The sequence below is a fragment of the Convolutriloba macropyga genome, chromosome 4 (genome assembly GCF_964194025.1).
Source record: "Convolutriloba macropyga chromosome 4, txConMacr16.3, whole genome shotgun sequence".
NCBI classification, from domain to species: domain Eukaryota; kingdom Metazoa; phylum Xenacoelomorpha; order Acoela; family Convolutidae; genus Convolutriloba; species Convolutriloba macropyga.
The window spans coordinates 68,083,451-68,110,938 of record NC_134471.1 but is presented as its reverse complement, the minus strand read 5'-3'; the positions used below and the strand labels follow the sequence as shown (position 1 = coordinate 68,110,938).

The window sequence follows — 27,488 nt, the reverse complement described above, 5'->3', positions numbered from 1 at the left end:
CTCAAAAAAATTGATTTCACGCTTAGTCCTAAAACACCGAATTTATATACCTAAAACACTGAGTGACTGCAACGTAGATCGCACAAAAAAGAAACTAAAAAGGTCACGGGCCAATCAAAAGCGACTAACATATTTGTTATAAAAAGGTAATTGAAGTCAATTTAATATAATGCGGACAACCGATATCCGACTCACCTGGGACGAATTTATCTCAAATGACCAGGAAATTTCTATGAATTCTAGTTTAAGGCCTGTCAAAAACTACATCAATTTCAGGACTTGAAAAGCTTGGTTGAAAGTAACCCAAAAATATACCAATGGACAAAACCATGGAAAGCGAAAAGAAAAACAACAGAAATGTGATCGAAAAATGTCAACTGGAAGGCACTTACAGGAAATAACTCAAATGCCATTGAAACAAATGAAAAACTAATTGCACTTTAGTAAAGCAATAATATTGAAATATTGAAGAAACAGTTCAATGATCACAAACTCAACACCCAGCTATAGCTTTGCGTGTATTAGTAAAGTGCTGCATATAGGGTGGTAGGGATAGTACAGTAGTAGTTTTAGCTTATAGCTGGGAAGAGAAACTTACTAACGTCGTGCGGTTTAATCTCAAACGACCGCCGAGCGGTTGGCTTCGGTAGTAGCCAGTTGTGGCTTAGGGATGCTACAATTAGGGGCGGGGAGGGGTGAACTATGTGGAGGGAGTGTTGGATGGGGTAGGATAGAGATGAGAGGGGGTTGAAATCTAGATGGGGGGGGGTTGTTCAAATCGACAGGTGGAAAATGGGAGAGTTGAGGGGGGTCAAACTTATAAGACTAAGGATCGCACTTCAAACCATGAAATTGTCTCCTCTATAGTTTTCGGTGAATTGCGTTCATTCGGTGAATTGCCGAGCGGTTGGCTTCGGTAGTAGCCAGTTGTGGCTTAGGTATGCTACAATTAGGGGCGGGGAGGGGTGAACTATGTGGAGGGAGTGTTGGATGGGGTAGGATAGAGATGAGAGGGGGTTGAAATCTAGATGGGGGGGGGGGTTGTTCAAATCGACAGGTGGAAAATGGGAGAGTTGAGGGGGGGTCAAACTTATAAGACTAAGGACCGCACTTCAAACCATGAAATTGTCTCCTCTATAGTTTTCGGTGAATTGCGTTCATTCGGTGAATTGCCGAGCGGTTGGCTTCGGTAGTAGCCAGTCGTGGCTTAGGGATGCTACAATTAGGGGCGGGGAGGGGTGAACTATGTGGAGGGAGTGTTGGATGGGGTAGGATAGAGATGAGAGGGGGTTTAAATCTAGATGGGGGTGGGTTGTTCAAATTGACAGGTGGAAAATGGGAGAGTTGAGGGGGGGTCAAACTTATAAGACTAAGGACCGCACTTCAAACCATGAAATTGTCTCCTCTATAGTTTTCGGTGAATTGCGTTCATTCGGTGAATTGCCGAGCGGTTGGCTTCGGTAGTAGCCAGTTGTGGCTTAGGTATGCTACAATTAGGGGCGGGGAGGGGTGAACTATGTGGAGGGAGTGTTGGATGGGGTAGGATAGAGATGAGAGGGGGTTGAAATCTAGATGGGGGGGGGGGTTGTTCAAATCGACAGGTGGAAAATGGGAGAGTTGAGGGGGGGTCAAACTTATAAGACTAAGGACCGCACTTCGAACCATGAAATTGTCTCCTCTATAGTTTTCGGTGAATTGCGTTCATAGATTATAGTTAGACTTACGGCTCTAAGAGCACTTAAAGCCCGCTGGGCGCTACATGTTTATCCCGTTTTTGAAGACGAGAAGTCAAATGGGTCAGACGAAGAATCGATGAAGCAAAAAATCGTATAAAAGAGATAGATCACAGGACTAATATAATTGCCACGAACTTTGTTTGAGAGCACTTAAAAGGAAGTCACGGGCCAATCAAAAGCAACTAAAACATTTGTTACAAATTTTATTTTACATCAATTTAAAATATTGAGGATAAAACCATAACCGACTGATATTGGTCTATTTTTATCTCAAATTACTATACTTAGCTTTGTTATTAACTAACGTACGGTCAGGGGGTCTACACTCATTAGAGCGGAGAAAAAAGAGTGTTTGGAAATCAACCCACCAAAATTGCCCTCCAAGCCTTGAAATTATGCCTCCGCAGCGGTTTCGGTGAAACGCACACTTGTAGTCTAATGAGGCTCTCAGAGAACTTCGCGGAGAATTATTGCCCGTCTTTACCAGTTTATCTCAATTATCTTCCGTCAAACCTGTCAGACGAAAAATTGCATATAAAACAAACCAGCAGAATTCAAATAATTATTACATACTTTGGTTGACAGCATTAAAATACTGAAATAATCGAAGCCAATATCTTAACGACTGATATCTTTTGCTATTATCCAATGCCCTCGCTTATCTTCTCAAGACAAAAAAAAGGTCAACTTTGTCACCGTTATTTCAACTCGCAGTTTCAACTAACTAAGATTAAACTTTACATCCAAACTGCTCTAAATGATTGTGGCTCTATACAGCAAGAAATTTATTATTTAAGTTTTCAAAAATACTTCCAATACTGAAGAGAGTACACATTTATAACAAAATTTATAGGCTTTGAAGCTGAGTTTCTATCTGTTAAGGCAACAAAACATTCAGCTTTTAACGTAAAGAGCCCAAAATGGACGTCAGCTTTTCTCAAACATGTGTCAAAATGTGTTACATCAGCTTATTGTTGAATTTCAGCAGATGAAGAAAAACAGAACAGTCAAGTCAAAAAGGACTTTATCGAACTTCGCTTGAGAAAATGTAACACAGACACGGAAACATCAGTTACCAAGTTTTCTACGATAAAAATCTAAGTTCAGAGCTTGCCCAAATAAATATAATAGCACGAAATTGCAACAAAGCTCCATTCTTTCCATTGAGTTCCAGCTCAAGTTAAATGACTTCAGTACCAGTTTTCATCATGGAATAATATTGCCGAAAATTGCCAGGTAATTTATCACAAAGTATAGTAATTCGTCGTTGTTCATGGCCCATCGTGAGGGTATATTCTCTTGAGCCATGGACGCATAACATACTGTGAGTAACCATCAAAGTACTCGAAATAATCGTCAACTGAGGGGTGGATAATCTGAAACAAAAACAGTTTTTAAGCAAAAAGATGAAATTATAACATATGGATAAACAATCGCTACAAAAATGAACAAACACGTCACAAAAATGACATCCACACAGAAAAAAAAAACATTTTTATATTTACAACCTGGTAAAATCACATTTTAATCCAATCAAATATTTAGTGTCTAGCCTTAAAAAAATCATAGGCTTCAGATTGCCAGAAAATAGCCGCGATAGACGCTTGTGGCCTTCCCTGAATTGAATCAACTTAAGAAATAAGATAGACAGATTGACCACCAGTCGTTTAATACACCACTAGAAGTTTTGGTTAGATTAGGACTGTCATTTTTATGAGACCCACACGCTCTATAAGAATAACATAACCGACTAAGCGTCGGAAGAATTGCTCTCGAACGACTTGTGGGAGCTCTAATCAATTTCAGCTTGCTTCAGTCGGGGGGGCGGGGGTTAAATGGGACTAAGAAGTTCAATAATGCGCTTCAAATAACCACATTAGAGGTTAACATAAACTACTATTAAATTTAAAGTGAAAAATGGCTTCAGTTTCGGCGCACTTTTCATTTGACTTTTAGTATAAAATTGCCGCCATTTGAGTTCAGCTGCTTAAAATTGTGATTGAGAGATAATCTTAGACTACGCTAAACGCAAAAAGTCAAGGGCGTAAAAGTCACTCGAAAACTCAAAATTGTCAAGCGAAAATTTTGCATAAAAGACACACACGTTTAAAATAATTGCTATGAACTTCGTTCAAAAGCAATTAAAAAGCTCTAAGAGCTTTTTCAAAACTAACATTCGAAATGAAAAACTCAAGACTCCAATACTGGGGCATATACGTTTGGCACTACTTAGATGCACATTGATTTTAACTAGTAAATGTTCATGAAATTTAAAGTTCATAAAGTGAGTTCAGAAGTCATTTTGTTGAGTAAGGTAAGCCACGTAATTGACCTAAAAGAAGAGCAAATGACGTCAAGCACACAAATTTTAACTGTAAAGCAGTAGAAGTCACTGAAATTGAAAAAGTCAATGGACGCAAGAATCATCGATGGAGACAACGAATTTAAAAACATAGCAAGAAAAGTCCTGACGTACAATTGAAAGGATTTTCATTGACTTAACAAAAAACTGGACCTAAAACGGACTGCGTGAATTGGGAAAACTATTTCTAAAAAAATCAGATCAAAAATTAAAAAAAAAACAGAAAATCAATGTCAAAATGCCGCATGCGAACAAAAAACCACTAGCGAGAAATATAAATTTGGTCCAAAAAAACTAGGCCCAGAATGAACTATGAATGGATTGGAAAAACCATTTAGAAAAAAAATCCGATGCGAAAAATTGAAAAAACAGTATAAATCAAAGTGAAATTGCTGCATGTGAACAAAAAACCACTAGCGAGAAAGCGAAATTTTGTTCAAAATTGAAACATTTACTTCGTTCAGTTCCACTAACAACAGCAAAGAATGTCGATTTCCTCACAAATCAAGGGCAATCTTTGTTTCAAAAACTTGTCGGACTTTCTATTATTGCAGAACTATGTGGTATCGCAACCGCTCTTGTAAGTTAGTAAATACCGTTACTGTAAGTGAAAATAGCTCCAGTACGTTGGCGTTGTCAATGAAATGCACCAACTCAGATGAGGGTAAAAGAAAAAAGGCATCTTTTCCGTTTGTGCCTGCCTCTACCCCCCCCCCCCCCCCCCCCTCCCCAAAGTTTCAGAGCACCTGCCATTACATAGTAAAACATAACCGACTAAACGTCGGAAGAATTGCTCTCGAACGACTAGAGCAAGCTCTAATCAATTGCAGCCTGCTTCAGTCGTGGGTGGAGGGAGAGCCTAAATGGAACTAAGAAGTTCAATAGTGGGCTTCAAATAACCACATTAGAGGTTAATATATACCTCAATTAAGATTTAAAGTGAAAAATAGCATCCGTTTTGGCTACTTTTCATTTGACTTTTAGTAGTAAATTGCCGCAAAATGAGTTCAGCTGCTTGAAATTGTGATTAAGAGAACATTTTAGATCACGCGAAACGCAAAAAGTCAAGGGCGTAAAAGTCACCCGAAAAGTCAAAACGGTCAGGCAAAAATTTTGCATAAAAAAGACGCACCTTTACAAAAATTGCTTCTCTACGAGAGCAATTAATCATTATGTAACACAGCTGGCAGATTGCCAGAAAATAGCCGCAATAGCTTCGTCGATCTGCAGTCTAAAAAAATAGTAGAAAAGACAGACCAAAAAAATCATGTTTTCATTGAAGGCTGAGATGTTGTATTTCGATTAAGAATCTGTATAAGTTATTGCTGCCTCGATCAGCAGCTCTTAAATAACCTGAATTTAGAGTGACACATTCATTTGACGATATCTCTGAAATAAAGTAAATAAAAGTCAAATTCAAAGTGAGGAAGTCATTTTTGAGAGGTAAGTCAAGTTTGACCAAAAATTTTCACGCAATTAACAAAAAAACTCGCTCCACTAAGAGAGAAAAATGACGTCACACACGCACTACAGTTGAAATTGCATAAACAAATGAACAAAAAGCAGATTTGGAGTGATTGTGACGTCATATGATCGTAACAAAAATCGCGACGACAATAAAAAACCAAGAGAAGGCCAATAATAGCCCAAGCTATCGCTGTGCGGCTATTAAACAAAACATAGACAAAATCTTTACAAAAATTCAGGATATCAGAAAAAAAGTTTGCAAAAACTTAAAAGAAGCAAATATTACACAGAAAAGAGGCAAATATTACAAACACATATGGAGTTGTTGACATAGGTAAACAAATTTACCTTGAATTTCAAGGTATTTCTTACAAAATAAACTCCTACCACTAATAGCGAAATATGACTTCAAGCACGCGTTTCAATTAAATTGAATGAACGAATGAACAATAAGCGGTTGTGACGTCAAATGGTCTTAACAAAAAACTTGACGACGAAAAAAACAACCGGAAGAATTCTGGAAGCGACTCGAAGCATCAAAACTTCACAAAAAACCGTAATTGCAGCTGGAGCGATTACCTTTTGTATTAAACCATTAACTCATTACCTTCCCTGTTCTGATCTAAGTATTGGAGAAACTAAAACCACTGTCACCAAGAGAAACAATGCAGCAAAATTTTATAATATTGAAAACGTTTGATAAGGTTAAAGAAGTCCGAAAAAAATTGGATGGTCAAAAAACCGATAAGCTGAAAAAGCTGCCATGGCTATCAATTGCCCTTCAATAATTCATGATTCCAATTTCAAAAAGATCGCGAAAGCAAAGGGCAGATAATGATCTTAGAAAATAAGTTACATTTTTCAAAAAAGAATGGTCAAATTTAAGAATCAGAAAACCACGACAAATAGATTCTGAAGAAGTCCGAAAAAAGAGGTCCGAAAAAAATTGGATGGTCAAAATACCGATAAGCTGAAAAAGCTGCCTTTGCTATCAATTGCCTTCCAATAATTCATGATTCCAATTTCAAAAAGATCGCGAAAGCAAAGGGCAGATAATGATCTTAGAAAATAAGTTACATTTTTCAAAAAAGAATGGTCAAATTTAAGAATCAGAAAACCACGACAAATAGATTTTCACTCACTGCAAATAATACAATAACAACCCATATTTCATCCATGATGTATATATTCGAGACAACATGATTTCATACTATTTCAAAAATTGAATTAATCATAGAAAAGACATAAGCAACTGAATAAAAATCAAAAAATCGTTTAAAAATACCAAAGCCTGAAGAAAAATGCAATAAAAGTAATGGGTGGAAATTTTGGAAACAGTTTCCTAGCAAAATCTCAGTATTGCCTTATGTTGAATAAAATCAATTGTAAACCAAAATAAGCTCTGAAAAAGCTAATATTCAAATTTTAACTGAAAAAAAATCAAAATAGCGAATATAAATGTTGGTAACCGGACAGAGCTAGAACGATACAAACTAGAATGTGAAGATTATGGACACAACGTAACAAAAACCGTAACAAAAAGATAATCCGGATTTTTGAAAGTTGGACATCAAATTTAAAAAACCAAGAGAAACTAATACATTTCATTGTTCAGCATTTGAGAGCACAGAAAGACAACGAGTTGTCCGAGAAAAAAATTCAACATCCTCAACAAAACAAAAAATAAAAAAGCAGAGGTCAAACATACGAAACATTGAAACATTTTGCAAAAATGTTCAATAAATTTTTGAGACTGCATTAAAAAAATTTTTACTGTTTTTCAAAAAACTTAACGCCAAAAAACGATTGAATTTTTATTGAAACGAAGTCCCTCATGTTTCACAAAAACATATTCCTAGTAACTAGAACCAAAACGCAAACAAAAATAGAAAAATTGAAAACTACCAACATCGGATTAGCATATGTACATTTTTTTTTCAAAACAAAATCACATCGAGGTAAAAAGAGGGGTTGAGTATATGAATTATCAAAAAGACGCTATATAAACTGATTTTTGCTCAGAAGACGGCTGAAAGATCCAAAAATGAAATAAATAGAAAAGCCAAAAATTAACTAAAAAAATCAAGAAATATGTGCCAATTTTGAACTTCAAACGCATTTTCAGGCTCTGCAAAACACTGTGGTATCAGTGTCCGAGGTTTATATTTCATGTAGCTTCGAATAAAAATTAGTTCTACAAAAAACCAAATTACAAGCACAAAAACTGGGCCACTTGGACGAAAAAACGGCTTAAACCTCGCTCAAAAACAAATTAGTTCGCACGGCAATTTTACTCACTTTCGCTTTTAGGTCAAAACATCCTCTGAACGAAAAGTACTTCCGGTAAAAAAAAAACCTTAAGAAAACCAATACTCATCGAGTCGTAAAAACAATAAGAAACCCAATACTCCTCTTCGAGTCGTAATAAGAAACCAAGAGAAGGCCAATAATAACCTCAGCTATCATTGTGCGGCTATTAAAAATTATGGCACGTGCTTCTGGGGGTGCAAATAATATGCGCCCTCTAAGCTGGGGGGAACAAACGGAGTAGATCCAGAAAAAAATGTCTTTCCGTGTTGCGTTAATACGCTAACCCTGTTGTTGGGGAGCAGCTGTATATTAGCACTTGGGACATAAGTTGTTTGCGGGGCTCTGTCTCGTGTGTCTATCAGCACAGAGTAGAATGGCTGATCCAGATATGTGGCCATCTGTTTCTCAGGCACTGCACCCGTGAACCAGTCCTGAAATACCCCAAGCCCTCCTGGAACTGATTTATGGATACCTATTCACACGCTTGTATTGTCACAGCTGTTTACAATACCCAGCGGCACTATAGTTCAAATCAATTTTCCAGATCAATTCTTTTCATTTTGTCAGATCTTAACTCACAGCCTGTGAACAAGATTTAAAGATTTTAGATACTTCAATTTTAAACATAGATTGCAGAATATACTATCTATAATGGACAATTGTACAGCCATCTAACGGGTATTTATCAACCTCCCATCTCACCCCTTGGACGTTTTCACAATTCTTCAACATAACCGACGAACGTCGGTTGAATAGTTCAACAACGACCGGCAACCGGTTGGCTTCGTCAGTAGCTAGGCACGGTTTAGTGACGTTTAGTGTTCTGTGAATCGCATACTTGAAGACTAGTGAGCTGAAATGCTCTAAGAGCACTTAATGCCCACTGGGCGCTACCTGTTTATCCCGTTTTTGAAGACGAAAAGTCAAATGGGTCAGACCAAAAATTGGTCAAGTGAAAAATCGCATAAAAAAGACCGGCAGGACTAATATAATTGCTACAAACTTCGTTTGAGAGCAATTCATAAAAAGAACACCTACATGTATTAGTTTCTGTAGCGTAAGGTAATTAATTAAAACCAGTAAACTTTGTTCGCGTGAAAGGGCGATAAATTTGTATGGTTTGAAGGTACGTTAAGCCGCGCTCACCTTTGGCGCTTTGGGTCTCTCGTCCCATCCAATAATGACAGCTCTATAGTTATAAAGTTTGTGCTTGATCACTTGACCAACTCTGAAGTGTACATCAACTGCTCTAGGGCTATGTACCACCATGGAAGCTGAAAATACAAAAAAAAACAAACATTCTCATCGATCAACAAACTACTAACGGCTTGGACAAATGGCTCTCGGGTCACTATTAACTCAAAATAATAAGGAATGACCATTACAGGATACATCTAAGTAGATAGTGCTCAATTAAAACTGTATTTTCAAGGTTATTTCTATTGTATTGTGAATCCCGCCCTTAAGAGCAGGACAGCGCAAAAATGAAGAGAGCAGTTAAAAGTCAAGCACGAAAAACATTCAGCATTACCATCCACCCCACCAATTACAAATTGGTCCAAATGCTTCCAGTTTTTGAGATACTGCCTTTTCAATTTTGTCGCACAGTCATCAATTCGTTTTACATTTTTTTAAAATCTGATTAAAACGATCGCGTGGTTGATGCATATATAGCAAACGTTTACGGAAATTACATAAAAAATTTTAAGCTTAAACGCAAAAAGGGGGCTCTTTACTGAATTAAACATTTGACTCTTTTTAGTAACGAGAGTGGCTCACAGTATTATCAATTGTGCTAACTATGGGCTAAAAAGCGATGGGCTTAAAACCTCTCTGTCGCCTGTCCCTACCACGTAACTAGATGTCCTCGTTTTATATTTTTTGTTGTATTAATGATATTGATTAAAATTTTTAAAAAAAATTTTGCAGAAGACATTGGCATTTATCCATCAATAGAAAGATTCTCCCTCAAAACAACAAAATAAAAAAGAATTAATCAGGTTTAAATGCTCCATTGGTCAAGCGCACTGGGTCACGGGTGGACGATGAGCAGGGGGTGGGGGGATTGGGGGGTGAGTGCGGGAGGGGCTGATGTGTGTGTGTGCGCGCGTGCGGGGGGGGGGGAGGTCGGAAAAATGAAGTCAAAAGGGTCAAATGAAAAATCGGTCAAGCAAAAAATCGCATTAAAAAAAGACCGTAGGACAAATATAACTTATAAAATTTTCGTTTGAGAGCAATAGTAAATACCATCCAGTCAAAATGTAAAACTACTTAATAAGCTGCGTAAACCATAATTTAAATAAATTAAATTGGTAACCCAAAGTCAAAACAAAGTTCATTACGCCAAAATGAAGGGAAATATCGAGGACATCATAATAACAGCAAAAGTGCCCTAGGGATTACAATAAACTTCGTTTAAACGAAGCAAAAAAATATCAAAATTGCGGCAAAATTCTCGGAAAGTTTGTCGTAGAGTAATAAATTAACAAGTTTAGCAACAAGGCTGGCAGATTGCTAGAAAATAGCCGCAATCGCTTTTGTAGATCTGCACTTTCAAAACGATATTAAAACTACAGATCAAAAACAAGAATGCTGAGATGTTATTTTTTGATTTAGAATCTTCTGATAGCTGCATTTAAATAGCCTTCATTAAGATTGACACGCACTCACTTGACCTTATATCTTTGAATTAAAGCAAAGAAAAGTCAATTTCCGAGTAAGGAAGTCTTTTTCAGAGTGAGGAATGTCACATGTGCCCAAATTTTATTACGCAAATGAACAAAAAACAATCTCCACTAAGAGTGAAAAATGGCGTCACGCACGCAATTCAGTTCAAAATGTATGAACAAATGAACAAAAAGCGGATTTGAAATAATTGTGACGTCATATGTTCGTAACAGAAATACCATTGACGAAAAAATATCCAAAAGAAGAGAAGGCCAATGATAGCCACTGCTATCGCTTTGAGACTATGAAACAACCAATTTCACCTAACGGATTACACGTCCTTTTGATTTGTAATGACGTTTTGCAAAAAAAAACATAGCAAATCCTCATAACTTTCCTAAAAACAGCACAAATGAAACACCTAGTAAATTGTCACTATTGAATAGTGCGTTTTCAATCTAATATTTATCATTTAAAACCAAAAAAAATTCAAAAATCTGATCTCTAGCCTAAATTTCGGTTCCTTCTCAAAACAACATCATTAGCAATCTAACCACTTTCCCCTTTCTTTTCTCCATAAGTATTGCTTCGGCAGTGAACTTAGTAGAGTATTTTTAATGATAAATTTTCTGCTGAAGCTATTAATTGATTTGGTTCAATTTACTACATAAGCTACCTAAATTGACCGTTAAAAAGTTAATCTGATAGTTGCTCGCAACACATAGCCGTGGCGAACAATTTAGCTATGACATGCTTATGTGGTTAGCGTTCGGTGAATTGAATGGGCGGAGTTCAACGTTAAAGTTGAACAGTAATACTCTTATACAATTTTTTTTCCGTCAGGTGTAGTTGAAAGACCTATATGATAACAGAACTTGAGAGACAGAAGAATTGCATGATACCAATAAAGGCTTACCTCGTCGCCTTCGTCTTCTCAATCCTTTAAAACATTGCGCCAGCTGAAATCTGTGACTCATCGTTTTTAATTGATAAGATAATTAATAGCGACTTGTGACAGTCCTTTGAACTGGTTAGCTTTTCTAGCTTTTGTTTACCGATTTAAGAACAGAAAACTATAACTTTTTATCCGAAAAAGACAAATAAACGATCTTACACAACCCTTTTCAATAGAATAAATCCTTCAGAATTCTTCACCGCGATTAGTCGCAAAATGGGCAGATCCAATGCCAAATTACGAGAGAACACTGAGTCCAATGAAAAGACGAGACAAAAACTTGCAAAAGATTTTAAATCATGTTATTCTGAATCGTATTTCGAATGTGTATTTCAGGCAAGAGAGCACTCTAGACTTTTATCTTCATTTAAAATTATAGAGAAAATTCAATTTGAAGTCGTTTTTGAGTTAAATCACGCACGATCAGAGAAGTTTCAACATAGGCTAAAAATATGTTTCTACAATAGGCTTAAAAACCCGTAGGAAGAGAACAAAACAATTCAAAATTAACCGGCCCAATCTCCTCAGTTCAAAGTTAACTAAAAGATAGACTAAAGCGCGTCTGAATCAAAAAGTTTTTTCGGATTCCAGGGAACTCCTAAATGGTGTTCCACAAGGCCAACTTTTAAGACTATTATTGTTCAATATGTATATCAACGACATGAACTATGCTGACGATACAGCGCTTAATGGCAACTGGAGCATCGCTATAAGTTTGCAAATAGTTCGAAAATTTCTTGCGTGGCCTCAGGCTAAGAAATCTCCGAAAAGATAGCAATTATCAGATTAAAAAGTATTAGAACATAACCGACTAACGTCGGGCGAATTGTTCTCAAACGACCGACAAGCGGTTGGCTTCGTCAGTAGCTAGGCACGGTTTAGTGAGGCTAGCTTTAGCTTAATTGAAGGGGGCGTAAGTGAGCGCAGCGGGGGGGGGGGTTGCACCGAGGGGCTGGTAACAGTGGGGGGGGGGGGTCAATCTCTAAGAATCGCCCTTCGCACCATAAGTAAAAGTCCCCAAAACAGATTCTGTGAATCGCTTACTTAAAGACTAGTGAGCTGAAAGGCTCTAAGAGCACTTAATGCCCGCTGCTACCTGATTATCCCGTTTTTGAGGACGAAAAGTCAAATGAGTCGGACAAAAAATTGGTCAAGCGAAAAATCGCATTAAAAAAGACCGACAGGACTAACATAATTGCAACAAACTTCGTTTGAGAACAATTAAAAAACATAGCAGGAAAAGTCCTGACGTACAATTCAAAGTATTTCCATTGATTAAACAAAAAACTAGACTAAGAGTGAATTGGGAACACCATTTCTAAAAAAAAATCATTAAAAAAAAACAGAAAATCAATGTTAAAATTCCGCATAAAAACAAAAAACCAATAGCGAGAAATCAAAAATTGATTCAAACACAAAACTAGTACTAGAATTAGCTATGAATGGATTGGGAAAACCATTTAGAAAATCGGATCCAAAAAAATAGAAACAACAGTAAAAATCATATTGAAATTGCCTCATATGAACAAAAAACAACAAGCGAGAACCGAAGTTTTGTTCAAACACCGTTTTCTCACTCTACTTTAAAATTAGAGCAAAAAACTTTACGCCTTAAAACCACTCTCTTTTTCGCTCCACTTCCTCTTTCGTCGTGACCAAAATCACTACTCCAAATTGACTTTAAAAATCATGAAAATGTATGAACAGATCTTAAAAAAAACAGCGCCCCAATACATTTCATATTCTTTGAATTCTAATAAAGTACTGACCACCTTCGCATATGGAGGGATTCCTTATCACTCCGAAAAGCGCAGTTGGATATCTTGCCATCATTATTAACAAAAAACCTCTGCATATGGAGGGATTCCTTATCACTCCGTAAAGCGCAGTTGGATATCTTATTATAATTATTATCGAATAACAATAATGCCAAGATATCCAACTGCGCTGATAATGCCAAGAATTATTATCAACTCGTTAATAATAATGCCAAGAAATCCAACTGCGCTTTTCGGAGTGATAAGGAATCCCTCCATATGCAGAGGTGGTCAGTAGTATTGATTTTAATTGGTAGAACAAATATGTTTGAAGTAAGACACCCCTAATTTATTGCACCATTTTGTTGGACTACTCTTTTTCTTGGCCGCTCTCTTCTAAAAGTTAACGACTCTTTCATTAAACCAATAAGTGAATCTGCAGTTCTAATCTACGGTTACAAAATGATAACAGAATTAATTAGAGAAATGCACAAAACCGTTGATAAATTGTATTTGAAACATATGCCATTGAAATACGTCCAATTTTAATTGCCACCTCTGTGAACTGCAGACAAAAACCAATAAGCAGATTTAAAAAATTGTAACAGAATATACAAGGGTAAAAAGTTGCAAAATACAAATCTTTTAAAAGATCTATATTTAGGTCATTCTATAATTAACAGCAGATCAATTAAATATAACTTGATTTGCAACTAAAGAGAAAAAATGTCATTATTGAGAATAAGAGATAAGACAGTAATAAGTAAAACAAAAACATGCACACTCAAAATTAATATTTTTTTTGAAAACGAGCAGAGTATAGTTCAGAGAAAGCAATAACTATGACCTGAAACAATTAACTCGATTGATTTAAGTATCCCTAGCAACTGATAAGACCCTATCATTACAAATACACCAGAAACTCAAAAATTCACAAAAATTTGTCGGGAAAAAATATTGTCAAAGTCATGAAAACCACTAGCTACGCACTCAGAACAATATTTAGGTTCATTTATGTCTTATTACCAAACAACAACACTTGTCATTAATGATACTAATAAAAGACAGGACATGAGTAAAGCCTACAAAAAGGGGGAACAAAGTAAACAGTCAATAAATTTAATGACTACAAATAGTATCAAAGTTAAAAAAGAACCTGTACCTGCTCATCGATGAATTCAAGAAAATGACAATAGACGAAATTAGAACAGATAGTATCATTTTAATAGGACTCAAGAGAAGAAACACTGTAAACAGAAGTCAAATTGACGCACGTGAAAAAAAACTTGCCCTCTAAAAAACTAATTTTTTTTCCAACACCATTTTCTCACTCCACTTTAAAGGTAGTTAGACAAACAAACACGGCTCAGACCTACTCAAATTCAAAACAACCAAAAGGGTCCACTTCTGCTAGCTAAAAGTGAAAACCCTACCAGCATGTTATTCAAAAATGATGCAGACCCTAAATTTTATATAAATTTTATAACATTTTAGTGAGCACTTTTTCCGAGCAACAATTTTCTAGTATAAGGATTCGTACAAATGCTCCCAGAGTCGACAATAGGTGCTTTTCTTGAGCTACCGCAACAAAAATTAACAATTCATTCCTAAAAGTACAAAATATCACTTTGAGAACCACAAACATCTTTAGAATGCGAAACATTTTGCACTGACTAGTTAAGATCACCGGATAATAGTCGCGAAATAGGGAGGTGTGCCAAATTACGGTAGAATACAGACCAATGAAAAGACGTGATAAAAACTAGAAAATGATTTGAGATCAAATTGTTATTTTGCAATCGAATTTTGATGCATTTCATACAAGAGAGCACTCCGGGCTTTAATCTTTGTTGGGTTATGGACTTTCGCAAGCGGAATAAAAAGCGTTTTTAACTAAGTAAAAGAATTAATTTCTCAAAAAATGAGAGAATAACAAAATGATATTTTACAGTAGAATTTAGAGATTTACAGGAGAGATCTGATTATTAGATCAAGATGGTGATTTGAATTTGGGGATGAAAAAGGACTCAAAAATCAGCTGTATATATACCCATTATCAGTGTGAAAAAGTCAAGATACAAAACTAATCTTAGCACCGTGATTTATAGTGGGGGTCGCAAGGGTTACCCAATATGGTTTGTTTCTGCAAATCAGTCGCAAAGGGAACCATAAATGGAATGCATTTGCACTTTTCTAAGAATTCATTCACACTTCCGGAGATATCATCATCATTTAATACGTGCTGGGAAGATTTTACATCAGTTAATCTAACTCTAATAATAGTTATCTAGATTCACCAATTTGAACCGAATATTGATTCTCAGCACCATTTCTTGACGATTCATTTATATAATTTCTTTGATCAAAATCAAATTGCTTGTCTTTCTAATCTGGTAAGTCAAACTTTCTTTCTAATTCTCACTAAGTTTAAGACTATAGTTTGATCGAAATTCTAACACCCCCACTCAGACTTGAGCTGATTGCGTAGAGTCTGTTCCCATCAAAACTGCTCTGAATGTTTCCACTTTCGAAACGGGTAAGGACTTTGTGAAGATGTCCGCTGCCATTTTGTCTGTAGGAACGTAATGAATTGAAATAGTCCCATCCTCCGTTTTGTCCCGGATGAAGTGAAACTTTGTTTCGATGTGCTTGCTCCTTTTGTGCATGACTGGGTTTTGGCAGAGTCTGATACAACTTTGGTTGTCTTCTCCAATTGCTATTGGACGTTTCTGTTGGATGCCAAAATCCTCTAGAAGTTGTTTCAGGTAGAGTGCTTCCTGAACTGCTGCTGCCATGCCCTGATATTCTGCTTCTGATGAAGAAAGAGCAACTGTGGCCTGCTTCTTGACACCCCAGCTGAGTGCTGCGCCACGTCCGTTGAGCTTGAAGTAATAGCCCGTTGTTGATTTTCTGTCGTTCACGTCTCCAGACCAGTCTGCATCACTTTCCCCCACTAAATCATAACTAGCCTCTTTTGTGTAAGTAAGTTTTAAACCTTTTGAACCTTGAAGATATTGCAGAAGTCGTTTTCCGCACATCCAGTGTTGATTGGTAGGTGCATTCATGTGTCTGGACAGAATGTTGACTGTGAACATGATGTCTGGCCTCGTCTGTTTGGCCAGATACAGAAGTGATCCAACCAAGCTTCTGTAGATCCTCTGGTCCACTTCTTCGTCTCCGTTCTGTGCTGGCTGAAGTTTCAAATTCAAATCAGCTGGAGTTCTTGAGGGTTTGCATTGATCCATTTGAAACCGCTCAAGCATTGTTTCTATGTAGCGTTCTTGGTCGACTGTGACTTTGCCCTCTTCTCGTCTGATTCTTAGACCCAGAAACCAGTGTAGTCTCCCTCTGTCTTCCATGTGAAAGGTTGCTTCTAGTGCCTTCTTGACATCAGAGACCACTGTCATACTTCTTGATGCTACTATGATGTCGTCAACCCAGACCAAGATGAAGGTGTGATCCTCTGCTTCTGATCTTGCGAACAAGCAGTGATCGTTCCTGCTTCTGGTGAACCCCTGTCTCAGGAGGAAGTTTGCCAGCTCTTTGTACCAGTTGTTAGCAGCCTGTTTCAAACCATAAATTGATTTATTTAGTCGACATACTAACTTCTCCCCATCTGATCCGCGTTTTACAAACTCCTGTGGCTGTTCCAGATACACTTCTTCCTCGATTGGTGAGTGCAGGAAAGCAGTCTTGACATCAAATTGGTGCATCACATGGCCCTGCTTCGCTGATAGTTGAAGTAGAATCCTGAATGTCTCTGGCTTACAGGTAGGCGCAAAAGTCTCAAAGTAGTCCAGTCCTTCCACTTGCTTGAAGCCTTTCGCCACATAGCGCGCTTTGTATTTGTCCACTTGACCACTGGGTCCCAATTTCACTTTGTAAACCCATTTGCCCGGTATGACTTCCCTGTCTGTGGGTGGTCTCAATAGGTTCCAAGTCTCGTTGTCTTGGAGTGCCTTGACCTCGTCCTTCATTGCCCGGTGCCACTGATCCCAATCGTCACCTTGCTTGGCTTCGTAGACTGTTTTGGGTTCCACATAGTCGCCCTCAGTCACAGCAAGATGGGTCCTGACTTCTCCAAAAAATTGCGGAACATTCCTTGCTCGTGTCCCTCGTCTGGGCTCTGCTCTGTCCGCGTGTTCCAGTGCATCTTCATTGAAGCCAACTGTCTCTAACTGTGAGAAGTCTTCTGTGTCACTGTCTTCCAGTGAATCTGAGTCTCTGTGACTCCCTCTTGTTGCAGTAGATTCTTCATCTAGTGCTGTTTCTCCAACATCCGAGGCCTCTTGTCTCAGTGTTGTTTCTTGAGTATTCACGCTCCCTGCGTCATTCCACTCCTCCTTTATTGCAGTAGATGTGTCCTGTCGTTCTCTGTTGTCATCGTCTTGATGACCATCATCTGGGTGCCAGATTCCCAGTTCCGACCCATCATCTAGTAGGTCCGCCGTTTCTTTGTTGTCAGGGATTGAGCCCACTTCAGACTCCTTGATGATCACATCTCGAACTGCCATCACCTTACGTGTGTTGGGTATGTACACCAGGTATCCGTTTTCTCCTTCAGTGTAACCCACAAACTTTCCTTCCAGTGCCTTGGGTTCAAGTTTGCTGACTTCTCTGTCCCTCTTCCTCATGAAGACTGTGCAACCAAAAATAGATAATTTACTACTTGAAAGCTTAGGTTTTATACCTCTCATCAGCTCTGCTGGGCATTTTTCTTCTCCTCGTCTCACAACCAAGTTTCTGATCCTTGCTGCGTGAAGAATTGCTGCTCCCCACATCATCTTTGGAAGTCCTGAGTCAATGAGCAAACATCTTGCCATCTCCAGCAGTGTCCTGTTGCACCTCTCAGCTAACCCATTCTGTTGTGGCGTTTCTGGTATGGTCTTCTCCTGTAGAATGCCTGCATCTAAGCAGTACGTCTCGAACTGCTCTGAGAGAAACTCCTTCGCATTGTCTTGCCTCAGCTTCTTGGGCGTCCCCACACTGAGAACAAATTTCTTCAGGCTGGCCAGTGCTTCACTCTTTGCCTTAAGCAAGTCCACAAACACAAACTTCGTGTACTGGTCTGCAAACACAATGCAGAACCGGAACCCTGACAGTGACTCTACTCTGAAAGGTCCCATCACGTCTGTGAACACCCTCTCCAGCTTCTCTTCTGCTTGGGTCTCTGCCACTCTTGGTACTGGAGTCTTTGTGATCTTGGCCAATGCACATACATTGCATACATCATCGAGTTCCCCCACTGTCTCTGGTGCATTCCTGACCACATCTGCTTGATTCAAATGACCCAATCGTCTGTGCCACTTCCTTGCACTGTCAAGTTTCACGCTGTTGGAACTCATCTTGAATTCTAGAACGCTGCAGGGTAAGTAAAACAAATTATTTTCTTGTGTTAGTTTTACCCGAGTTCCCTTCTGGAGTTTCATGCAGCTGTTTCCTCTCTCGAAAGTGAAGCTATGTCCCCACTCCGTGCATCTTGAGACTGATAGGAGGTTTGAAGAATAGTCCGGCACACATAGAACATTTTTGAGTTCGCATTGGAATTCCCCTTTGTTTGAGGGTATGCTGATCCTCACACAGCCTCTGCCCACCACTCTGGAAGCCTCTCCGTTGGGATTTCTGACCACTGATTGAATGGGCACAAAGTCCAGGAACGCATCGATGTTCGTCACTATGTGATCTGTACAACCACTGTCCACTAGCATGCCTGCTGTCTTCCACTGGGTAAGAGCTGACCAGCATTCCTCGTCTGGTGTAGCCAATGTTGGACCCATTGCCACTGACTCATGTTTGCCTCCATCTCTTTGTCTCTTGCATGCCCTGTCTAGGTGACCCTTCTCACCACACTTGCTGCATTGTGCTGTCTCCTTCCTCCTGCAGTCCTTGGCAAAGTGTCCAGGGATCCCACACACAAAGCAGTTTCCTTTCTTGGGTCCCTTCTTGAAGTCACGCTTCACTGCCAGTGCCACTGAAACACTTTGTCCCTTGTGTCTCTGCACCGTGCTCTCATGAAAGTTCTGCAGCCTTTTCCTCAACTCTGTGAAGTTCGTTGCCGGGTTGAAGCTTTCCTGTATTACAAAACTTTCATACCTCATTGGCATACCATTGAGGACCAAGGCGTTGAAGAGGGTCTCTGAGACTGCTTCCCCTGCTTCTTGTAGCCTTGTGAGCAACTCCTGTCTTCTGATGAAGAAGCTGTCCAAATCCTCAGAATCCTCGAGCTGCAGTCGAGCAAGCTGTGCCACTAAAGTCACCACTGTCGGCGTCTCCACACTCTGAAATCTCTCTTGCAAAAGCTTCCAAGCCTTTGCTCCATCTCCAATGCCGTCATCTCCCACACAGTCATGTCTCATCAGCATGAGGGTTGTTGCATCTAGAGTCAGTGCCAGATGGCACCACACATTGTTCCGTTTCTCCTTGATGTCTGCAACTTCCTTCTCATATGCATCCTTCAGCACCTTGTGGTTCTTCTTTTCATCATTGGTTGCCCCATTGGCCAGTGGCGCAGGCTCATTGGGTTGCTCCTCTGTCCCCAGTAGTGATTTGTAGAGTCCCTTCGTCTGCATCATCGCCACAAATCTTGTGCTCCAGATTGGAAAGTCCTGTGCCTTTCCTGTGTAGGTCAGCAGCTTCACTGTCTGTTGATCCATTGAAGTTTGAGCAGGCAAAACAGTTGTGAAAAGAAAAGGTACTAAGCAGAAAAGGATTATGACTGTCAACAACAAATTAGTTTTGTTTTGGAAATTAATTTTATGACTTAAAAAATTGCTGGGCCCATAACCTGTTGGGTTATGGACTTTCGCAAGCGGAATAAAAAGCGTTTTTAACTAAGTAAAAGAATTAATTTCTCAAAAAATGAGAGAATAACAAAATGATATTTTACAGTAGAATTTAGAGATTTACAGGAGAGATCTGATTATTAGATCAAGATGGTGATTTGAATTTGGGGATGAAAAAGGACTCAAAAATCAGCTGTATATATACCCATTATCAGTGTGAAAAAGTCAAGATACAAAACTAATCTTAGCACCGTGATTTATAGTGGGGGTCGCAAGGGTTACCCAATATGGTTTGTTTCTGCAAATCAGTCGCAAAGGGAACCATAAATGGAATGCATTTGCACTTTTCTAAGAATTCATTCACACTTCCGGAGATATCATCATCATTTAATACGTGCTGGGAAGATTTTACATCAGTTAATCTAACTCTAATAATAGTTATCTAGATTCACCAATTTGAACCGAATATTGATTCTCAGCACCATTTCTTGACGATTCATTTATATAATTTCTTTGATCAAAATCAAATTGCTTGTCTTTCTAATCTGGTAAGTCAAACTTTCTTTCTAATTCTCACTAAGTTTAAGACTATAGTTTGATCGAAATTCTAACAATCTTCAATTAGCAATTCAAATTAGAAAAAAAATCGATTAGAAGTCATTCTTTGAGATTAAATCACGTACAATCGAGATTTTCAACATACACCAGGTCTAAACACTCGTTCGAAGGACGCAACGTACAATTATTTCATTGTTGCGTGCCATCGTCACTGCGAAAATTGTTGTTTGATTTTTAAGCATGCATTTCAACGAATTAAAAGAGTCAGGAGACAACCCGAAATTTCAGTCTATCTAAAAAACCTTAGGATTTACCTTATACTTAGGTTATCTATCGTTGATATTGTCTTTCGTCCATGACCTTGTCAAGTGATGTATATTTTATTTTATTTTTAATGAATTAAGTTACGCATGATAGATTGAGTTGAGCAAAAGACTTGCAGGTCGCAGAATTTACAAAGAAAATTAGTAAATGAAATCATCAATTCCGCAAACAAAAATAAAAACTCAAATAAAACGAAAAATTCTGTTCAATTTTATTCCTAGGAATTTTGTTTCTTAGGAGAGGTTCATTTCACAAACAAGTTTCATTGACATTCGATCACTTTTAATTGAAAATAAGCACCAAAAAGGGAAGAGGTCACGTACGATCAAAATCTAATCAACCTAAATGACCTGAAAACTCTCGCACCAGGAGTATCGCAATATAGGTACGCTAAGCTTACAGCTACAAAAACCGATGTAAAGCAACACACATAGCTTCGTTTACTTAAAAAACACAATGAGAAACGTAACCGACTAACGTCGGGCGAAATGCTCACAAACGACCGGCGAGCGGTTGGCTTCATAAGTAACTAGCCACGGTTTAGTGAGGCTAGCTTTAAATTAATTGAAGGGGCTAAAGGGGAGCGAAGCGGTGGTGCACCGCAGCGGGGGTGCAAATACAGATTGGTGGGACATATTTTGGGGCGGTATGGGATCAATTTCTAAGAGCCGCCTTTCACACTATAAGTATAAGTCCCCAAAACAGTTTCTGTTAAACGCATACTTGAAAACTAGTGGGCTGAATGGCTTTAAAAGAACTTTTTGCAAACAAGCGCTACCTCTTTTTCCCCTTTCTGAATACGAAAGTCAAATGCGTCAGAGGAAAAATCGGCCAAGCGAAAAACTGCATAAAAGAGAGAAACTTGATTATAATTGCTACAAATTGCTTTTGAGAGCAATTAAGAATGATTTCCTAAAAAGTGCCTGTTAAGTCAATTATTATTAAAAATACACTTCTACCATAAATCGTTATCAATGAGGATCAGAGATGATGACATTACGCCACGTAACAGCAGCTCAAGTGCGGTATCAACAAAAAGAGAAAGAGAGAGGGAGAGAGAGTGTGTGTGAAGAGAGAGCGAGAGAGATAAAACGTGAAGGAGAAAGAAAAGGAAAGAAACCTTAACCGACAGAGAAAGGAAGAAAGAAAGGAATATTTTCCGTGATGGAAATTTCATTCAGCTCTGCAACTTTTAGTTTTATATCCTTGTTAGTAAATAAATCATATAAAAAATTCCAAAGGCAAAAATAAAAAACACAAGTTTTCAATTTCGCAGTCAAAAAAAGTTCAAAACCATTTTTTGTCTCAAAAATTCTGTCAAGTAACCCATCTCCATGACTTCATTGGCCAGTAATGGTCGTTAAAATCAGAAAAGGACAAAAATTATTAAAAATTTTGGAAACAATTAAAATTTTAACAAAATCTTGCTAAAATTCAAAATATCAAAATACTAATTTATGAAGAACCGTTTCATTGTCTCATGAGACTATCCAGTATCCCTGTTTCAAACCTGAAATAGTTTCACTGGCACATTAAGATACATACTTAACAAAAATTTTAAAATTTGAAAAATGCAAATTTTGTCCAAATATTACTAATAATGGAGTCATAAAAATATTGATCACCACTCCATTTTTTCTAGAAATTATGCATCAGCTTATACTATCAAACCTCACAGGAGGTCCCAGGGCCCCTGGTCCAAGAAAAAATTCAAAAACGAAAAAATTGCAAATATTTTAAAAAATTGCTTGAAATCGTAGCATTAAAAACATTCCATTACATCTATAAACTATGCAGTAACATATTATCAAACCTTAGAGGAAGTTCCGTGGCTCTTGAGGCTAGAGAAACCCAAGAAAGGACAAAAAGATTTCAAAAAACTTTAAAAAATAATTGACCAGTTTTATCAAAAAATCGCTACAACTTGTGATATTAAAAAGTTGAAAAATAATCCATGACCAACAAAAAGATTCCCGTAACTTATTATCAAACCCTAGCAGAGGTTTTCTGACCCATGAGGCTCAAAAAAACTCAATGATGACTATAAATGACAAAAAATTCAAAAGACAAAAATTGTAAAAAAAAAAGGGTAAAATTCGTGATGTTAAAATCTTGCAGGACAATCCATTACAACTAAAAAATATACAATAACCTAATTTTAAACCCTAGAGCAGGTTCCTTGGCGTTTTAGGCTGGAAAAACGTAGAAAAACGACAAAAACTTGAAAAAGCAAGTTTTATCAAAAAATGCTGAAATTTGTGACATCAAATAGTTGAAAATCTATTTGATGGCAATAAAAAATTTGTCAGTAACTTTTTATCAAACTTCTTAGGAGTTTTTCTTGCGCTTGGGTCTGTAAAGACCTGAATAGTGAAAAATAAAAGTGAAAACCTGAAAAGAAATGCACGTTTTGTCAAAAATATTCTAAAATTCGTGATGTTAAAATGTTGAAAGCATTCCATTACCTCTAGAAACTATCCAGTAACCTATAATTCAAACTTTCAGGAGGTTTCTTGACACCTACGGCTAATAAAATCAAAAAATGTCTAACGAAGCTTGAAAAAATTGCCAAATAGTATAAATTTGCGTTTTTAGCGAGCAGTTGTTCGTCAGTAGCTAGATACGGGGCTGGGGGGTGCACCGGGGACTGATGGGGGTGGGGGCAACAGTGGGTGGGCGGGTAACAGCGCGGGGGGCGGGGCAATAGTGGGGGCCAAGAGTTGCGGGGGGGGGGGGTCAACAGCGGAGGGGTTTTCAACCTCTAAGAACCGCCGTGAGTACAACATAAGTATAAGTCTCCAAAACAGTTTTGAGCTGAAAGGGCTCTAAGAGCACTTTATGCCCGCTGGGCGCTACCTGTTTATCCCGTTTTTGAGGACGAAAATTAAAAGCATCAGACGAAAAATTCGTCAAGCGAAAAATCGCATAAAAAAACCGACAGGACTAACATAAATGCTAGAAACTTCGTTTGAGAGCAATTAACAACCATAGCCTTCAGGCATAATTTTGCCTGTATTGATAACCTTATTTTTTTAATCGGTCTCAAGAACTTAATGGAAACATTAGCAGCAAAAATTTGAACTTGAATATCAATGCCCTTTCGAATTCCGATTATCTATTACTTAGAGCGGAGATAATGTCACCAGGGCTCAAAAGGACAGTAATGAAATAAATTTCACCATTTTTGGGCCCTTTTCATAAAGCACTACGATCGTTGAGGTTAGGGGGAACTTTAGATGATATGGAAAATAAGGACTTCTTTTTCATCAAAAAACATACCATTCTTTGAGAGAAACCTTCCTTCTAGATAACAAGGAGCTAGTAAGAAAGATATATAAATAGTGTGTCAATACAAGTCTTAGTACTTTACCTGGTGATCAAATTAGAAGAGTGAATGAAATATCAACCCGGAAATTGAGTACGAAGGGCCTTGATGCGCCGTGTTGATATTTTCATCCACTTTTCGGCGGTACTGATCACCAGTAAGACTGAAAAAATCTTTGGTCTACTGCTTACCCAAAAACCTCATGTTACCAGAATACCTAAAATATTAAATGTAGGAGAATTCATCTTGGAAATTTTTTCTTCGTAAGTTCAAATTTGGTTAAAATAGTTGATCATTTTTCCCTTTCTCTAAATATTAATTCTAAGTCAGGGTTTTGCCAGGGCAGATGCTTGTGAGGACCACATGGTCCCATCCATCTGCCCTCTTCTGGTCCATTTAATGTTCTTTATTTCTTCTTCTCATTGTTAGTTATGTATTAAACGAACCAAAAAAATTTATTCTTCTATCTAAGAAGGCGGGTTAAATCAGGACGGATAATTAAGGCAGGCTATCAATTTTGATTACGCACAGATCCAGATGTCAAAAGCTTTAAGTCAAATCGCTCGGACAAAAAACCAATCAAGCAAAAAGTTGCACAGAAAACTAACATAACCGACTAACGTCGGGCGAATTGCTACCTAACAATTGGCGAGCGATGGGCTTCGGTATTAGCCCGCTGGAACTTAGCTTAGATTTACCAGGTGGGTTTGATTTGACTAATATAATTGCTAAACTTTGTTTGAGAGCAATTAAAAAAAATGCTAACCTCCGAGCAAGCCATCTCGACTTTTGGCATTGTTGACTTCCTTGTGGTCTTTCTTTTTCGTCAAATCTATTTCGTCAATGTCTTCTATGTTGAGAGCTTTAGTATACACCCAGATCTAAAAAATGCGATCAAAACTATCTAAGCTTTTTGATAAATTCAACTGGCTGCAACTAAGGTTCAAAAATGACCACACAGAACCTATGTTCTTTCTTTTGCTTGCAAATTTGAAAAACAATTTCAAAACCTGTATTTGAGGACCACTTAGAGCACGTGTAGTGTGAACACCAAAGGGCAACTAAAATCATTCGATGATAACCTGAAGACGACCATAAATCTTCTTTTCAACCAGAAACATAACCGACTTCGTTTGAGAGCAATTTATAACTTAGGTTCAACATACCTTAAGTGCCTTCCTCCACGAGCTAACATCAACACAATATTTCTCGTAATAGAACTGTGCATTAGTAACCATCCTCCGAATCATATCCGATCTCTGGAATTCTGGCGTCCCCAACCAATCAGTCAAAATAAGCTGAGCAGGAACTATCAAAATCAGCAGAGATAACTGTAACACCGTCCTCCGATCCCATTGGTTGTTGTTCAAACCAAACCCAAAGTCGTTCTCTCCATTTCGAAAGTCGGGTCGGCGAAAGAACGGGAATGAAAAGGGCATTTTGCAAATTAACGTTCTTCAAATTCAGATTTTGCCCAAATTTCTAAGATCCAAACCATAAAACTGCACTAGCCAAATAAATTTTATATAATCTGACGCAAGATTGGTCAGTCGTGAGTCCAAGGTCAGTATCAACCGATAACTAGTTTAGAAGATCCAATAGGATAGTTTGTCACAAGTCAAGGTCGAATTCTTCAGATCCAGTTATAGGGAAGTCTTAATCCCGTCAGAGGCTTCAAGGCTCACAGTACGGAATTCCAGTCCGGTATTGAATCGGGATAGTCCAGTATTAATCCACTATGATGTAAGGTAAGTCGACCTCTAATATCTACTGCTATAATCTTTCGTCACCGCACTGCGACACAATATCAAGATGATTAATAAAAAATCAGTAAAATATTTAACTATTTGAGTTTTCAACTAGACTCAACTACAATTTCAACTCCCGTGAAAAATTCATTGCAAAACTCTTGCTTCAAATCCCTGAGCTTCAATATTGGATATATATTTTTGTACTTTTTGGTCAATCGGCCAAAATGCAAAATAATTCAAGGCAGACGTGGAAAAGGAATCATTTTCCGGCTATCGGAAAAGGCACAGCTACACTTGTGTACACATTAAATTCAGCTCATATTCCATCTGAAACGTACGCTAATAAATATTTCAGGAACTTAAAAGAGCCAATTCCGATTTACAATTTTAAGGAAAATGAGGCCATTCAGTTGAAATAATGGCGTAAATTCCATTGATACTATTATTGTACCTAGTGTTGAATTCTAGCATTTTCAAGATCCCATTTTAGCGATACGCAGATTATGATCACATCACCCGCTTTATACCCAAACTCAAAATTTAAAAAAAGACCAACTAAAAATTCTAAAACCTGTCGAAGGTCATTCCGCATTCCTCTGCGAATACATTTGAAAGTTTTCGCCAATTTGTTTATTAAAAATTGTTGATTCTGAGTCAATGCTTATTAAAATTCCATGAAACATATCAAAAATATTCTAAGAAATTGTAACCAAAAACATGCTTATCACATTAATTGTGAAATCCCTGTCGTTTCGTAATTTGTAAATTCAATTTTGAGCTTCGCATATTTCATAGCTCCTGCGCAAATGGAACCATCATTAGATTGTCTTCACCTCAAAAGAGCCCGTTCTCGCTATTAACCCAAAATATACTATTCAAAGCCTGACATGTTCAATTGTATTCTTATATTTGCTTTAAAAAAATTAGCTTAAAGAATGCTAAACATGATACTAACCTCAGTAATTCAACAGCAGCAAAACACACAAGACTGTTCCCCTTTGTTAAACACTCAACTAACGACACTGAATAAGTTAACACTGGTTCACAAATTTTGTGTAAACTGAAGGTTATTTTGATAACTAAAAGAACTCTCGTTCGTTTCAAAGCTAATCCCTTTTCAAATGCGTTTAGCAGTTTAATAAGGACTGCATGTATGTTAAACCATTATTTTACCATTGAGAAAAAAATATGAAAGACTGAATATTATTATGCGCATTAAAAATGTAACACCAGGCTTTTTAGTTTGAATAAACCGTATCAAACATATTGGCTAGATAAAGTGAAAACAAAGCCTTTCTTTTGTAGTTTTGTACATTTGCCACAGCCTTTCACTTTGAAAAAGTAGAGCAAATTGGTACCATAATGGTAAAATTAAGCTGACGTGTACAATTATGAAGCAACTGCAGTTGCTCACAAACTAATAGCGAAATGACACGTATTACTTACTAGTACACTGTAAGATAACTCGCTGAATTCAATTTGAAGCCTAGAGTC

The 27,488-nt window shown here is 37.8% G+C and overlaps 1 protein-coding gene across 3 annotated transcripts; it reads right to left on the bottom strand.

The window, feature by feature from the left end:
- Nucleotides 1-2,419: 2,419 nt before the first annotated feature.
- Nucleotides 2,420-27,291, bottom strand: LOC142337849 (uncharacterized). 3 transcript variants are annotated; one of them, XM_075387404.1, is made up of 7 exons: nucleotides 26,950-27,291; nucleotides 25,410-26,321; nucleotides 25,010-25,124; nucleotides 11,459-11,482; nucleotides 9,022-9,149; nucleotides 8,160-8,306; nucleotides 2,420-3,112 (listed from the first exon to the last, which is right to left on the bottom strand). In XM_075387404.1, exons 2-7 carry the CDS (start codon nucleotides 25,680-25,682, stop codon nucleotides 3,008-3,010), a joined length of 792 nt encoding a protein of 263 aa, XP_075243519.1. In that variant the 5' UTR covers nucleotides 25,683-26,321; nucleotides 26,950-27,291; the 3' UTR covers nucleotides 2,420-3,007. The 3 variants fall into 3 exon arrangements, with proteins under 3 accessions (XP_075243519.1, XP_075243520.1, XP_075243521.1); XM_075387405.1 differs by having other exon boundaries at nucleotides 25,410-26,037; XM_075387406.1 differs by lacking the exon at nucleotides 11,459-11,482 and having other exon boundaries at nucleotides 26,950-27,286.
- Between the last annotated feature and the right edge of the window lie 197 nt (nucleotides 27,292-27,488).